The sequence below is a fragment of the Copadichromis virginalis genome, linkage group LG17 (genome assembly GCF_057382275.1).
Source record: "Copadichromis virginalis isolate Kocher_CV1m ecotype Utaka linkage group LG17, C_Virginalis_male_GT1.1, whole genome shotgun sequence".
Lineage (NCBI taxonomy): Eukaryota > Metazoa > Chordata > Actinopteri > Cichliformes > Cichlidae > Copadichromis > Copadichromis virginalis.
In genome coordinates, this window is record NC_140634.1 from 34644587 (window position 1) to 34661923 (window position 17337).

Below are 17337 nucleotides of genomic sequence, written 5' to 3' on the forward strand. Positions count from 1 at the left end.
GGTGGAATGTCTCATTCATCTGGAGGTAGATGCTGTACTCCTCATCTAAACAAATAACCCCCTCCCACTGGGGCTCAATCACAAGCTCAGCCCTAAAATTCATTGACATGCATCTCCAAGACGACTGCACTAATAATGGGCTAGCTGGTTAGCGCATTCATGCTTACACAGCATGAATGCATATTTCTCATAGCTGTGATTTAAAAAACAAAACACCAAACAAACAAGATCAGCATGAAATATTATCACACAGACCACATGTAAGCACAAAACCCCAGCATGCCAAACTAGTGAGAGCAGGTTGTTCGGACGTTTTTTCTCTCTCTATAGGACGACTATAGTGCCTGCAGGCACCATCCTTTCCCCGGTGAAGCTGAAGCCAGAACCCAGGGCAACCTGCTGCTGCGGCTGCTGGCGCAGAGAAGCCCACCGACAGATGGGGAGTCTTTGCATGCAACAAAGATGCAAGGAAGGCTTCTTGCACAACATTCTCCCGTGAAAACGAGCTAAAATCAAAAACCTCATCAATTCCTCTGAATCCAGTTTTTTGGGATCAACCCTATTTTGGCTAAACAGGGAGTGTTTGCACGTGCAAAACAAATGCAAGCCTTTTTTTCTAATGTCAACCATCGACTCTGAAAACCTGTGCAGGCCTCCTTTTCCAAACTCAGAGACTGACCCAGAATTAATAAGGGGAACTGATGAATACGATTCTATTGATGTCTTCATTTCTATATTTCCTTAGTAACAGAGAGAGGTGCAGGCTCTCAAACCGTCCTGCTCTACAAGCTGGACGGTTTTCCTCTGAATCCACTCAGGAAAACGTGCAGACACTCTCAGGCTATGGTTCTCCTGTGTGTGACCGAACACTCCTTGCTCCAAGTCGGCTTAAACGTTGTGTGAATTGGTCAGAATCACATCTCCCCACAACATGTACAAACACCTGATTTGACTTCAGTACACATACAGAACGGACAACCAGTGGACCATAAAGGGATCTCGTGTGTTGAATCAGAACGGCTCAATCGACGTTTATGACACACACACACACACACACACACACACACACACACACACACAAAAACAAAAACTAAACTAAAAAGACACCACGTCCTACCTGTGCACACCAGTAACGCTCTCCTCTACTATGCCCTTGATCTTCTTGAACATGCTGGGATATTTTTTATAAATCCAGTGAGTCAGGTCACCACCGTCATCCAAGATCTGACGAGAAATCAGAAAGATAAGTTTTCTATGTTTGAATATGCAGAACAAATTATCTGATATAATGAATGCCCCTTTCTTCACTTCTAGCCACAGTGGTAGACAATCATCACGTAAAAATACATTTAAAAACCTACTACACAACGGATGAATGGCCTACCAATGATTGATGTTTGATGTAAAAACCACAGAGGCAACTTTTCTGTAATAAGCTTTATTTAGATATGTAGGTGTGCTACCATGTTGGGCTGCCAGCCTTCCACATTGACACAGCGGTCGATGCACCACCAGAAGTCGTCCTCTGATTCTCCCTTCCACGCAAATACACTGAAACCTACAAAGAGAGGAAGCGTTGAATACATATTGCATACGAGTGTATGAATAACAATGGATGTGACCATGAAGGGAAAAGCGAGCGCATTAATATTTTAGGCAGCAAAAAAGAGAGAAGAAAAGGTCAGGTGTCACCACATGGGAACACTGAGCCTCACCTCCCTCTGCCAGGGCAGCTGCCACCTCATTCTGGGTGGAGTAGATGTTGCATGCTGCCCATCTGCACTGAGCGCCCAGAGCTGACAGAGTCTCCATCAGCACCTTGGGAGAAGACAAGGGTCAAGTTTGAGTTTTCGTCGTGGCAGAAGAGAAAAATAAACAAGTGTGTGTGAGTGTTTTGCACTGCTACTACTTACAGCAGTCTGGGCAGTGATGTGGGTGCAGCCCACAATCTTGGCACCAGCGAGGGGTTTTTCCCCCTGGGCTCGCTTCCTCAGAGCCATCAGTGCTGGCATCTCTGAAAGAAAAGGAAACACACACATACACACAAATACACATAAGTGGATATACAGGATTGATCTGGATGATTAAGGAATTCCCATCATTTAATCCTCCTAATACTTCAAAACTAATCCATCGCCTCGTGCGGTGGAGTAGCTCGATGAGCGAGGCTCTCTGCTAGGTAATTAGAGAGTAATGTCAATGAAATACATTGAGTTTGATTTTAAATGGTGGTCATAACAGCAGTTTGGTATTTAGCTCAGTTCCCAGTTTTTAAAGCTACTGCCCGCTGGTTCACCTTGCTCAGCTATCTCGATCTCTCTGCGGCCGAAGTCGGCCTGTTTGATGTTTTTGATGCAGAAGTCGCCGTTGCCCTTGGAGTTTTTCTGCTGTTTGTCACGAGGAGATGTCTCGTCATCAGAGCTGTCCGTGTATGATGCCGCTGCAAACAAACACACACAGGCATTGTCAGCATGTCAACACATCACATAGGAGGCAAAATATTGCCGCTGTAACCAAAAACAAAACAAAAAAAAGTTGTAAACTGTGAATCCATGTTTAAGTACAGAATACACTGAATGTATTCTGTACCTAAACATGGATTCTCTCAGCCTCTGGTTTCATCAGAATACATTAAACTCAAATGTGCAACTTGAATTTGTTAGCCTACAGATTTCAGGCACCACAGGCTTTAATTTATCATAGAGCTGCCAGCCAAACTTTTCCCACTAAGAGCAAAACTAGCAGCTTTATCACCTCTGACTGAAGCAGAAAGTAAACACAGGATGTTATTGGACTTAAGTATTTACACTTGGATATAAAAAGAAAACATGTTTGAGTAGTATCACTGGACCTGTGATATAAACAGTCATATGCACAGTCTGCACTTTGCATTATTGTGTGGTTTCAAATGTACTGTACATTTCTATACATGGAGGTGCACAGGGTGTACTCCTCCATGAGTACAAATGGTGCATGATGCCAACATCACACACGCCTTTAAGTGCAGACAGGAAAACAAAGGTTTGAGGGTGTAAGAGGATATCCCAAATCCAATTCTTCAAGTTTTAGTTCATTACAAGCAATCGATATTGATTAACAATAGCGTCACCTCATGTCCGGGGGTAACACCCATGAATTCAAGACAATGTCTGTGCTGTGTTTTTGGCTGTACATGTAAATGATATCCTTAGAGGACGTTCCAAAGATTTTTTTTTTTTTTTTTAACCTGGCCTTCTTTGGGAAAATCTATGAAATTCTATGCAGAGTGCCTAAATCAGGTAAAAGCTGATGAAGTAAAACATGATTAGTGAGTTGATTTGAAATAATAATAATAAAAAAATAATAAAAAAAAAAAAAATCTAAATGCCCAAAACTGAAAAACAAATCATCTATCAATGAAAAAAAAAATACCCTTCCGTCCTACTTCCAAAACACGTTGGGACAAAACCAGGTGAGGGGAAAAAGGTTTTGCATGATGAAATTCTTCTCAAGAAACACAAAATCTAAAAAAGCTTAAAAACATCCAAACTAAGAAGCCTTAGCCTCGATCTGCTTTACAGTGGCTATAAACTTCAGCTACATGTTAACTTTACCTGGAACCTGTACTGTCATGACATTATTTACAATGTACTGTAAATGTGTTGGTTCTGCTTTACAGACTAGGACCACCAGCTTTAAAAAGAACCCTAATCAAAGGATCCTAAACTAAAGTGGTTCGGGGGAAGCTGTGTGACTGGTGCTTGCTGTAGTCTCTGTACTGTGGGAGCCATCAGAGAAATCAGAATCACTCCAGTGAGGGAATTATGAGGAAAGACAGGGAATCAGCCGAGGAGGAAGAGCGGGGAAAAAAAAGCAGCACAAGGATTCTGTACTGGAGTCTGAAACCAGGCTCAAACAGGAAGAAAGAAAGGGAAAGAAACACAATGTCGCCTTCTCAGCTGACCCCAACAAGCGCCTATGAAAACACAGAGCTGTCTGCAAATGTGCCAGTGGGAAGTTACAGAGCCGAAACGCCTCATCTTCTCTGAATAAAAGTACTGATGCAGGGGCTTTTCTTCTTCTTTTGCACCCCTGACCTGAGGGATCCATTATGCACATGCACTAATACTGACTGACAGTCCATGTGTCCGTTTGCCATCCATCTGTCTGTCCTAGCGCCATCATGCAGATTAATTCATCATGTTAAATGGTGTCGTTTAAAGTTATGTGGCCCGTGACTCTGACACACAGCAGGACATCAAAAGAGCCCGAGTCCAAGTGGCTTATGCAATATCGCATTTAAAAACGACTGATAACTGAGAAGGAAAGGAAAGCCAGGATTATAGTGACCGATTTATAAAGAACCTTTGCTCCCTTGTCCCTTCTTGTTTTCTGTGGTATTTGAGCAGAGCCATGTTAACCATTTCCAAATATACAGGAGTGTTGCATCAATCTACTCAAACTATGGCTACAGCTATCAGTTATATTAGTGATGAGTATTTGAGACCTCTACATCATCAGTGTGACTCGTTTACTCCTAACTTTAACCACCTTATGTGCTTTTATTCGTTAAATTAATTCTGGATGAAAGAAAGCAAAAGATTAAAAAAACATTTTTTAAACAACCACGTTTTTCCTAGTTACTCGATAAATCGTTGCAGCTTGAACTTAAACTAATCATACACAGAGTGTATTGTCTCCAAATCACTCAGCCTGTCTCTCCTGGTTACTCCCAAAGAAAATCATAACATCATGACAATGCATACTTAAACCAAATTTACAAAACAAAGAAACCCCTTATCTATACATACAATGAAACTTGTACTGTAAGACATAAAACTACACCTTACAGTTGCTGATACTAGCTGCCAGCTAAAACTCTTTTTAGACTATTGGCATATTTATCTTTACCAGCTTTCCAGTTAATCACCAATAGGGCGATGGTTTGGCTCTCCCATCCTATTTGGTTTCAGCCACACCCAATGCTTCAGCACCTGCTAATCCTCTAACACAGGGCCCACAGTTTCACATAAACCCAGGGTCTGAGTGTGAGAAAGAGTGCTAGAAACACAAGGACAGAAGTGGTAGATAAGTCCAGTCAACCATTCATCCAGGTGGAACTCAATGGAAAATTTAACATCCCCCTGGAATATCAGATAAGCAGCAAGGTAAAGTGATTGAGTAACAGGCTATAGTTTAAGACAGGAATGCAGGTATGGCGAAAGAGAGACACTGTGATGAAGTCTGCACTATATACTTAAACAAACAGGTCATTTTAGTCTATTTACTTTGTGCTGTAAAGACACTGCTTTAGTCTTAGATGTCTGTGCCAACAAGGCTTGCACGGCCCTGCTATATTTTGTTCAGCGTTTCTTCCACCACTGCTCGCAACTTCCCAACAAGGCCGACTTTATTTGGCTCAGTGTGAGAGCCTCTACCATGCTACCAACTTTCAAGTCTCACTCCTGTGCTCTTTGTTTCATGAGGACACAAACTGAGAAGAGTGGAGCTGAGCAGGTAAGAATAATGTTACTTGAGTCGATGACAAGACATTACTGTGAGCACACTGACACCAAAAATAATAGCTATCATAATCAGGATGAGTCACCCAAACATAAAATCTGTCTGTTTACCTGAGCTGTAGCTGTCTGTGGAGGACTGGGAGATGGAGCGGGACAGAGAGCGCCGTCCGATCTTGGAGGGACGCTTGTTGAACTCCTGTTTCTGGTCTGCAAACTGGATCTGTTGGTGGAGAAGGAGAGCAGAAACATTCAGGCAATCTGAATTGAGCTTTGAAAAATGTATTTAAATCAAACTATTCACAAACAGGACTCACAAAGCAATTTGAAAGCCAGGAAAAGAAAACTTTGCATCTTTAATAAACTGATTGCTTTTTAGCTCAGGTTACTCTAGGTTCATGTTAAGCTCCTGATTAAGAGAATGCTATCCTGAGTGAAAAATGTTTTACAGATAAGAGAAGATCAATAAAATAGATAAATAAGACAGGCAATAAACAGAGAGAGAACAAGTTCACTATAGTCTCTGAGGAGGGAGACTGCCTTTGAGTTCACTCTGACTCTGAAAGATAAAAGAGACAATGAGGCTATTATCAAGCAGTGACAAGGCCACGCGAGGTGCACCAGTTCATTCTGGTTCTGTGAAAATGAGCGGGATGTGTTTGGCTATTTGCCGCTTTCAGGACACTAAACTGACCATGAGCCTATCTTTCAGTGTTGCATCAAAGCCAATGACTTGGTGCATCATAATTCATCCAGTGATAATATTACAGCACATGAATGGCTGACTTATTCCTACAATAAAGCCACACGACAAGAACAAAAACTGCCAGTGTGTGTGTGTGTATATGCATTAAAACCTCTTTTTATTAGTCAGGTTGCTTTTATTAAATGAGCAATAATGGTGTCCATAAATTCATAGAAAGAAAGGCTTTTACATTGCCACATGGATGTCTAATGGATGTTGCACAAGGCAAAAAAAAAAAAAAAAAAAAAAAAAAAAGCAGCTGAAAGAGCATCAGTTCTTTGAGCATGTACTCATTTTTAAATAATTTTCATCCTCACAAAAAGATGTCCTTGAAAATTTTCAGGTTCTTGAGTGTGTGTGTGTGTGTGTGTGTGTGTGTGCGCATGTACGAGTAAAATACCAGGAGGCTTTGTATGTATTGACTTATCTATTCTCATAATGTGTGGAGACATTCGGTAAATTTCATGAGCGAGAGCTGCTGTTCACTCAAAAGTCACCTCTACGATCTGAAATCATCAGCAATATACACATTTCCCCCATTTTTTGCTTTGTGATCTCTGAGGCATTTCTTAAGTAGAGCCCAAACCCTGGTGATTCAGCCTGGAGAATGTGCACCTTAATAAACAGGCATGGAAAGGAAAGCAATGCAGCATTAAAGCTCTCAGAAAGCCAAACTGCACATGCAGCTGGGCAAGTTAAATAGTTAAAACTCATCACAAATTATCTGGTTAGGATGCTAGCTGATTAGCTGAGCATTTCTCCTTCCATTTCAATTCCACCCAAGCACCGATACTCTCAATATCATTTTAATCTCAATAAATAACACGTCATAAATCAGACTAATCCACTTCTCATCCATTCTCCTTACCTTTTTCACACAGCGCTCACTGCTCTCCCCACTCTTTTCCTTCTTCAACATTGCCACGTGTGTGTGTGTGGGACGAACTGCCAAGTACAGTGCGTGTTTGATTCAGGGCCTTGTGCATTGACGGGACATCATCTTTCAATGATCATTTCAGTGGCTGCACCTCTTGCCCTCTGCCTCTTTTTAGCCTTTCCTTTTCTGTAAACCAGCCCAAACTGCTCCGCCCATGTGCCAACAACACAATGCAATGAATTGTTTTCCCTTCCTTTCATTTTTTCCCCTTCCCTCTCTCCTACCTCAGTATTCTTGTTTAATTGTCAATTGTTCAAGCGCAGGCTGAATCGCTGCCATCAAAACTAAGCTTTGCCCTTGCTGACCCAAGACATGTAGCCAACAAACTAAGAGCATTAAGAAAGGAAGCAGTGATAGAAAAGGACTGGAATGAGCCATCTATACATCCTTATAAACTCTCTTAATGAATGGAAATGCTCATTAGCATACAGAAGAAGAGGTTAGGTTAAAAACTACAGTGATTACAGTTAATCTTGAAAGGAAGTAATTTCGATTGAGCTCCACTCTTATCAGCACTGTGATTAAAAATGGCCATCATACAAGAAGATAAATAAATAAAAATATGAGGATTAAACTGTTGTTCTTTGGAACATAGAAGATTCCAAAACAACACAAGCAGAACAAGTCAGAACTGCTGCTTTATGTTATTTACAAGGGCAGCCATTGGTGCAAACATCGCTGACCTCATGCAACCTGTAATGGGTATGCTGGTCTCGAAAGTTTATTGGATGGGAGATTAAATGAGGGGCTTTAAGAGCTCAGAGTTGCACTGAAGGATTGCAGGTCATTTTAGGAGCTGGGGATAGAGGGCTTATTGGATGTTTTTTGGGACAAGATTACCACAGGGCACAAAGGAAACAGGGGCTACTGCCAGAGAGAATGGCACAGTGGTTCACTTATTCCTGTGTAAAATGAGAACAAGCAAACAGCATGAGAAGAACAACCCAAACGTAACCCATTCAGTTCTGATTTCTATTCCCTAGCTAATCTTTGAAAAGCACAGAATTAACAGGGTTTTTATTACTAAGGTATGGGGTAAGCATTGTCTAAAAGCTATTAAAACTCCTTTCCATTAAACGCATACTATATGAATGTGAATCAGTGAAATCTGTCACTTTTCCATCGCTGGCACACCTGCAATCTTATCAGTGTGAATCCAGTAATATTTATGCACCACTTCTACCATAGCTCAAGTCTATTAATCCAGTGCATGCATTAACAGACAGCCATGCACAAATTACAAGTGTACATAGTCAAGTTATAACATATGTCTCTGAGCTCGAGTCTCAATCAGAAATCAGCTCTCTCACTCAGACACTGGGTGCGAGGGGCAGGATCATAAAATTCAAAGTGGCTTATATGTGAATGACACAGCGCCATTTATAGACCAATTCTGCTTGCAGTGCTAAACACCTCATCTGTGAGAAAAGGTTTAAATCTGTATTTCAGCTTGTGGCAATAAAAGTCTGCAAATAAACTCAAAGTAATGAATGAGCTGGTGCTCATCCGCGTACAATAACCCGTCAGCCAAATTCTGGTTAGGTGTTCCTGCAGCTTACTGCTCACCACGAGTGGCAAGTCTGAATGAAGGGCTGTTGTTATGAGTGATCACATACTGGTTAGATTAGAGAGGACTTTACAGTAACCTGACAGATTCTAAGATGGTCCTTCAATCTCAAATAATAAACTATTTTCAGTTTGACCATCTCTGATTTGCATAAACATTTTATGGTCCACAGCTTGAACAAGTGTAATGAAGAAAATAGCATTTTCTTCTTTTTTTGACTAAGAATTTCATGTAAAAATGTATTCAGCATGTTTTGTTTTGCATTATTGTGAAATTCAACTATATACTATTCAGAAATTGTCACCAATTGTGTTTTGACATCTTTTTAATGTTTAATTCTAATGAGTCTGCGGTCAAATACGGGGCTTTATAAGACTGCTTAAGTTTTTTGTTTTTTTTTAGTCCTCAATACTGAGACGTTTTTTGATCCGTCTATCCCAATTTCACAGCTATTGATTCATTTTGATGGTAAGAAAGGGCACTGAAAATTTCAGGTTTGTATCTTTAGTTTTTGAGATATTCATGTTCAAACAAAAACAACAAGAAAATTGCTGCAAGTGGTTTGACAAAAGTATTTCGAAAAGTATTTGAAATAAAAAAATCATTATATAGAAGTCCAAAAATGGGAACATAATATTTTTAGGCAAAATTGGGGATGGTTGAGGTGAAGGCCCACAGTGATTTGAGATCAAAGAACCCAAAAGACACTTGTAGCTGAAGGCAGTGAAAACAGCGAATGGAGTCAGCAGCATGCTTCTCCTGTGCTCATATATTAGCCACTCAGGAATGGCTGTACAAGTCCCAACATATAAAAAGCTATTTTCAGAGGCAAACAGCTTTTGTGTGTCAATGTCATTCAATTTGTCAAATACCTGGAGAAGAAAGGCCACTGTGTAATTCAGTATCCTCTGATTATTTACAATATATATGTCTGTAATAGTCTCTCATATAATGATCCAAGACTGGGTAAAAATGGAGAAAAAAAATCTTGGTGATTTTCCCTCCTCACATCAGTCAATATTGATATATAATCACGATATATATATTTAAACCAAAATGAACTTCATGAGTTTGTCATAAGCTGAACATGATAAATGTACTGCAACACTGTAACTGTATTTTAAATAAATACTGTTGTAGTATATAGACAAACTCTTTCAAATTGTTGGCCACATGAAGTGCAGTACTGGGTAGTGAGGCTCATAAATGGGCCAGGTGTGCGCTTTGCACTCAGCTGCTTAAAATATGACATTTTGGACCATGTTTACCGACATCGTGTCTTGTAATGTGTGTAAGCCGCCATTGTGGAAACATGTTTTCAACACAGTTTACAGTGTATACTGCTCTGCTTCTTTGTCAGACTTTAAATAGCCAAAATATCGCCACATTAATTCCTCAATAGTGTCCTAATCCTTTGAGTATCAGGTTGTATCCACTGCAGTGTCATATTTGGTAACAAAGTCGTTTGATTTTTCAATAACAGTCTTTGTTCTCATTTTCTCTTTTATCTCACTCGAATTCCTAATATACTGTAGTGTGTAGCAGCCCAAACGTTAGCACATGTGCTGACTATTCTTACTGTCATTGGCCTTCAGTGTTGTCAGTAAAAAAAAAAAAAAAAAAAGGATTTGGATAAGCTCCATGCAGTTTATATTGACCTTGTTTAGTAATGCCATCTTGGAAAGTTTTTGCACGATAATTATTTTTATCGTTTTATCACCTGGCTCTATAAGAATCACTCACTTTTTTTATACTAGGTTTCCTTTCAGACAGCACCGGCACTGCTGCAGAACTCCAGCATGTTTGCAGGTTGCGACACTGGAAGAGCCATAAACGTGGAGTTCGTGTTGTGATGTGGGTTGTATGCAGGTAATAAAAATATTTCAGACTAATCTGCCTTAAGCAACAATGTTCATCTCTTGGCTTTCCCCTCCATGACATTCCTAATCTTCCACTTTCTATCCAGCTTTCACACCCCGCAGGAACTCTTTTACATAACAGATTGATTGGGTAGCTAATGATTTATGAATAATACATGTTCAATATTCAGCACTTGCCCACATGGGACACAATCGTGTATCCAGCAGTGACCATGAGCCACCAATACAACCACAGAAGAAAGGGGATGAGGAGCACTTGGTATGCACTTGTTTTCTAGCAGTCGCTTATATAGACGCATGTGCACAATGAGGAAAAGAGATGAAAAGAGCTCTATTTAAAGCCATGTGCTCCTTTGTTACAAGTGTCTTTGAATGGGCTATTCCAATTCAGTATAAGATGCTATTGAGCTCTTATGCTGAATTGGACAGACACAGATGCAGCATCGTTTTATATGTTTGTGCTCGCTGGAGGACAAATATAATCTTTCCAGTCGTGGGGTTGGGGTGGAGGCCTAAGCTTAACTCCTAATAATCTATAACCCCTTAACTCTAAATGGAAGCCCTAAAGTGCTGCGAAGCATCCATGCTGGAATACATCTGTCATCTAACATCAGAGATCAAACACGCAGGCTTTATGCCCCATCTGTTTATGTAATTCATATGGCGATACCCACAATGAAACCATAAATATCACAACATCTAAATCCTGGCTCCTGGCACATTCAGCTGGGCTCTGCAGCCCTCTGGAAATGACAGATTTGTTTTAAATTTGTGGTAAGACGACATGTTTTAGAACTGGGTGGGGGGAATCTCCCGTTGAACACAGTCAACAAGCTAGCTGAGTGCCAAGGGAACTGTGGTACAGCGCAAAGAACATCTAGGCTGGCGTTGTGAAAAAACAGAGACCCCTCTGGGAGAGAGAAAATGAAAACAGACACAGATGCAGCATCAGATCTGACGAGATATGGTACTGTTTTGATTTCCCCACAAACACCGTGGATTCATCTCATCCTGCTAGACTATCAACAGAAATTTGAAGTGACAAGTGACTTAACAAACATGCTCTGTTATTAATCACAGAGGTGAAGATAGCAATATTTAGCACTTATGAATACACTGTAAAAAAACAAAACAAAAAAACATGTTTGTCATGTTTTTGTATACAAATACACTTTGAAGATATACAACATATCAATACAACAGTGCACTTGCCTTATACCTGCTTTGGCTTGTGAATGTCAATAAGAGGATTTACAGCTCTTTAAGGTACAGCTATACGCTGACATCTTTACCTTCTTTCTGCTGCTCACTTTAGGGGTCACTACAGGTAATCATCTGCCTCCATTTCAACCTATCCCTAGCATCCTCTTGTCACGCCAACCCCCTTCACCTTCCCTCCTACCTCATAGCTTCATCTTTTCCACCCAGATGTCTGCTATCTGCTCTGCACATTTCCAAACTCAGCTTTGCCTCTATTTGCGTCTAAACCACTCAACCTGAGCTTTCCCTCTGATGTACTCATTTCTAATCCTTTCCATCCTAGTCATTCTGAACAAAACCTTGGGAGGATACCCTGCCACATCCATCATATCCATACATCATAAACCACCATCATAGCAGGTTTCACTGCCATCTCTTAAACATGCCCTTTAACCTTGGTACCATTTGTTACGATTAACGCCAACGCTCTTCTCCAACCCCTCCACCTGCCTGCACTCTCTTCTTCACCTCTCTTGTGCTCATCTGTAGCTTTGGATGGTTGACCAGCCAAAGTCATCCACCGTCAATCCTCTTTTCTCCAGAGCATATCTCCACCTGTTCCCTCCTCTACAGATAACAGTATGGTAAATGGTAAATGGCCTGTATTTATATAGCGCTTTACTAGTCCCTAAGGACCCCAAAGCGCTTTACATATCCAGTCATCCACCCATTCACACACACATTCACACACTGGTGATGGCAAGCTACATTGTAGCCACAGCCACCCTGGGGCGCACTGACAGAGGCGAGGCTGCCGGACACTGGCGCCACCGGGCCCTCTGACCACCACCAGTAGGCAACGGGTGAAGTGTCTTGCCCAAGGACACAACGACCGAGACTGTCCAAGCCGGGGCTCGAACCGGCAACCTTCCGATTACAAGACGAACTCCCAACTCTTGAGCCACGATCGCCCATAAGTATAGTCTGCAAAAATAACAGTCCATGGAAACTCCTGCCTGACATCACCTGTTAACCTGTGATGTTGCTATTTTTAATATTTTGCTTAAAGAGTTGAATGAAATGTTACTGAAGCACCTCAGGTAAAAAAAAATAAATCATGCCTTTATAAAAAGGGAGAAACAGGAAGAAGTTACTCCTTATTATAATTCATTTGGACAAGGTTTTATCTTTAAAAGAACATATAATATTCACTTCACACACCATATTGTTATTCTCTGATTCTAGTAGAATAACGTGGCATGATTCACAGTTAAAAATGATCATCATTTATCTTTTGGGGCCTTGAAGAATTTTTTTAGTTCACCCGCTCTCAAAAAAACAAAAAACATTTATGCCCTATCCTACTCTCTTCCTCTCTAAGACCACACTCACTTTTAAGCAAGCTTTCTTCTGACTAGCACAGAAGGTCAGAACAGCTGGTGGTTTTTTGTTTGAGGGAAAGAAAATACACCCATGCTCACTGAAGTCTTGAGTACAGCAGGCTTTTCAGCTCCAGCAGCAGGAGGAAAAAAATGCCTCCCTCTTTTAACCAGTTTGGTTGTTTTTTGGTATGAAAGCTGCAAAAGATGAGACACCAGCTAACTACCTTAAAAAAAATGGCACCCTGCAATCTTGAATAAAAAAACACATAAATAAGCCAATAAAGAGACCAAGCACAAACCAAAGCTAAAAGCTTGGCTCTAACTGCTAAGTGGCTTGTAATGACGTTGGTCACTTAATATTTTTGTAATACATTTCTGCTCAGAACAAAGCACAGAGCAAGTGCAAAATGCCAAGCTCTGCACTCTGCCTTTGGCATCACTCCACCAAGGAAAACATTTCATCTTCTAAAATTAATGTTTAGCCATTTCTGAGTATTTCAAGGAATTCTAGACGAAAGCTTTAAAGATTAATTTGATGTTTAGTCACACATCATAACACGTATGCCTCGAACAAGGACTTTAAACCAGCAGTGAGGTGACGGGACAATGACCGTGCAGACTTTAAGCCTGGTGTCTTCAGTGCTGGCCTTTGCCACTGATTGACAAGCCAACAGGAAGGGAGGGAGGGCTTATTCGGCATCCCCACAACACCTGATAACTGTGGGGAGCCAAAGAGTCCTGCCCAATATGCCTTTCTGTGTGCGTGTGTGGGAGTACAAAATGTTCCCTTTGGCTGAAAGAACCTGAGGTACTTCAGGTTCATCAGGAATTTTCCCAGCTTTGAAATGCCTTTTCAGGGCAACACAAAAATCAGATGTGATGGTTTAACATTCTAAAAGGCAGTAAGTCTTTTTTGACCATTTCATAAACCAAAATATCTTTATGCTTCATAAATGAAACCCAGATTAACAAAATTGGTTTCAAAATACTGATGGCCCTCAGCGCTATCCCTCAGCCTTTTAGGAGAAGCACCTATGTCAATTAGATTAGAAAATCCTAGGTCATATCTTTCTCAAGTTACCACATTCACATGATTTTCAGAAAACATGACATTGATGTCACTGAGATTCAAACTTTAGTATCAATATGGAAAATCAATATGGAATAAAAAATTAAGTACTTCGATGCTGCTGATTTTTCTGTCTCAGGATGAAAACTTTGTAGGGTCATAAAAAATAAATCAATAAAATGTATTCTTTGTCCGAAAAATCCTGCATGAAGGGTAAAATTCTAGTGGTAATTAATCAAATTCAACTGAGACTTCAGACAGAGACTGTTGTGTGCACTCAGGTGAAATGGACACGTTTTAAGATAAACTTCAGGGCAAATTATTGAAGTGACTACCAATGACAGTGCAAGATACTAATGATTGACATTTTACAGTCGGGCAACTGAAGCCCTGAATGTCCACTAGCAACAAAACATCTTCAAAAAGTGATTAAAATGCAAACAATTACTTTGCTAATCAATTCTTTTACATATTCAACTTGCAGTTTGGGTGGCTGTTCGAGCAAAAAAGTGCAGTTTTAAAACATCGCTCTGTAGGAAATACTGAGAGGGTTGTAGGGGGGGTTGTAGTTTTTCCAACAAGGAAAAATATTTCACAAATAAAGGCTGTGTGTGTACTCAGCTGTGACTGTAGGGACACAAGCTGGCATGCTATGCTACACAATGCAAAACATACAGTGATGTCTTCACAGCTGTGTTTCTGAAGGCTCTGCATGCAAATTTCTTCTAAAAACATTCGAGTTCCCGTAAATCAGATGTTTGGCTAGAAACGAGAGCAAAGCAAGCAGCTCTTTCGATGAGCCGTGTGTATGGTTTGGCAGCTTGAGTTTTGTTTTAATTTTTTTGTTTTTTCAAAGGTGGCTTCACACCAGAAGAGATCAAATCTGTGTTTTTCCGAACCATTGATCTCGGTCACACGACGGGGTAATGGGCTGGAGCGGTGACCCCTGCAGCGGCGACCCCTGCAGCAACGACCGCACTGAACCTACTGAGTTGAACTGTGGACTTTCATTAGAAAGTAACCATCTCACGTTCAATTGCTAACTTGCTTGGAAGGGATTCAAACCTTATGGCACCTCTATTACACGGCCCACAAGATTGCCTCATTGGCACACACATGAGATAAAATTGTCAGCCTATCCAGATCTCATCAGCATACGGTGGTGGATGTTCATTTCCCATTCGACCTGCTTCAGGTGCTAACTGACGTGAATAATAAACAGATACGGAGCCTCTCGTCTCACGGTGTGAGGCTTCTACACAGATTGGCATGTGTTCCAAAATGAGTAATCGTAAGTGAAAGACAGAAGGAGACAGACAGAGAGGAGCATGCTAACAAACACTGATGAGAAGGTAATGTACTAGAAAGAAAATTGAAATTTAATGATGATGACAGGGAAAATTGGCCAGCTCACGTTGGCTCCATTTGCCAGGATCGGTGCTGCAAAAGTTCTTTTTATTGTGCCTTTTTTTTTTTCTTTCTTACAGTGGCACAATTTGCAATCACCTTGAGCTGGTCTGTTTTTTACACTTATTTATTTTTTGCTTTGCATCTGTGTGGACACTTGTCAGTCCGTTCTCCAATCTGGTGTCAAATCTTGCCTTCGAACTGCACGTGTCATCATCTATAAAAGTTTTAGCCACATCAGGAACAGAAAGAGACAGGGGCTGAGTGAGGAAGAGGAGTGGGTATATAAAGGATTGAGGCAAAAGAAGACTTGAGCCCTGTCTCTCATAATTGAAGTCTTATTCACTCACTCCCACATAACCTGTCAATTTTTATCGCCTCACTGCAGCTGTTCAAACTGCCAACCATCTATAATTACCACTCTAAAAATACATGATGCTGACCAAATAATCACAAACCAGCTTAAAACCTTTGTCTGATGTTTCTGGGCCCCAAAGCACTTATGTAGATGATCATGGGCCATATCATTTAATGCTCCTCCACCTAAAACCAAAGAGCCATTGTTCTCATGGAGCAAACAGTGAATGTTTGTGTCAGAGATACTGAGACCCCATGTGTGGTCATCTGAATGACACTGTTGGATTGTGCGCATCCCCAAAATGGATAAAACTCACCCAACAGCTCCGATGAGTATTTAACAGTATAACAGTTATAATTTTATGCAGGTTTTCAAATACAGCTATTCTGGTAAACAAGTAAAAACACCCAGTGTGCACATTGCAAGCTTTTTGGAAGGATGGATAACCCAAGCAAGTTTTAAGTATCCTGGGATCTTGTTAATGAGTGATGGGAAGGTGGAGCGACAGGTGGAAGTGTGTATTGCTGCAATATCAGCAGTAATGCGGGCACTGTACCAGATTGCTGTGGTGAACAGAGAGCTGATCTGGAGGTCAAAATTCTCCCTGAGGTCTGCACTCGCCCGGCTGAGAGGAGACAGCAGGATAGACGCAGGACTATATTGCTCATTTGGTCTGGGAGTGTCCCACAATCCCCTAGGATGAACCTGCTATACTGCTAGGAAAAAGGGTGCCTGGAAAACCCTCCTCAGCCTGCTACCAAAGCAAGCCAACTTCGGATGAGGGGAAGAAAATGGACATTTATTTAGAAACTTCCAGCAGGATCATGAGGAGACTTGTAGAGTTAATATGTTAGGGTGCCGTTATAATTATGGGGATCCACATTTGATAAATATTCAAGAGGTGAATTTAAGGGTTTCAAGTATGAACAGACTTTTAAGTACTTTTATTACACCATAAAAAGTCACACACAGACTGAGCCTCAGAATGAAGGGACAAGACTGAGGGACGTGTGTATATATTACAATTATAGCAACAGTAAAACAGTATAATTGCTAGACTGTTTTAGTATGGTTGATGGGTTCTCCTATGAACATTTACCAGCATATGCTATCGCCACCTGTTTGTTTATTTAGAGGCTCTAAAGCACCCTTCATCCTTCTTTTAGTACCCACAGCTTGCCAGCACAAGCAACCATAAGCCAGGACACACTTAGCTCCTCCACTGATATATTAGCAATCACTGATGATTGAAGTGACAGTGACTGACATATTACCTACCCCTAGTGTCTATGTA

The 17337-nt window shown here is 40.8% G+C and overlaps 1 protein-coding gene across 4 annotated transcripts in view; it reads right to left on the reverse strand.

Moving 5' to 3' along the window:
• ahcyl2b (adenosylhomocysteinase like 2b) overlaps positions 1-17337 on the reverse strand; it is a 52316-nt gene that overhangs the window by 12275 nt on the left and 22704 nt on the right. For 3 of the 4 annotated variants that reach the window (XM_085437698.1, XM_085437700.1, XM_085437699.1), the window contains exons 2-7: positions 5613-5721; positions 2297-2440; positions 1914-2014; positions 1716-1818; positions 1464-1558; positions 1118-1224 (exon numbers count right to left, since the gene is read on the reverse strand). In XM_085437698.1, the coding sequence (XP_085293824.1) occupies positions 1118-1224; positions 1464-1558; positions 1716-1818; positions 1914-2014; positions 2297-2440; positions 5613-5721 (659 nt within the window). Of the gene's footprint in view, positions 1-1117; positions 1225-1463; positions 1559-1715; positions 1819-1913; positions 2015-2296; positions 2441-5612; positions 5722-7111; positions 7285-17337 lie in introns of those variants that run through there. The other variant, XM_085437701.1, reaches the window with a different exon arrangement.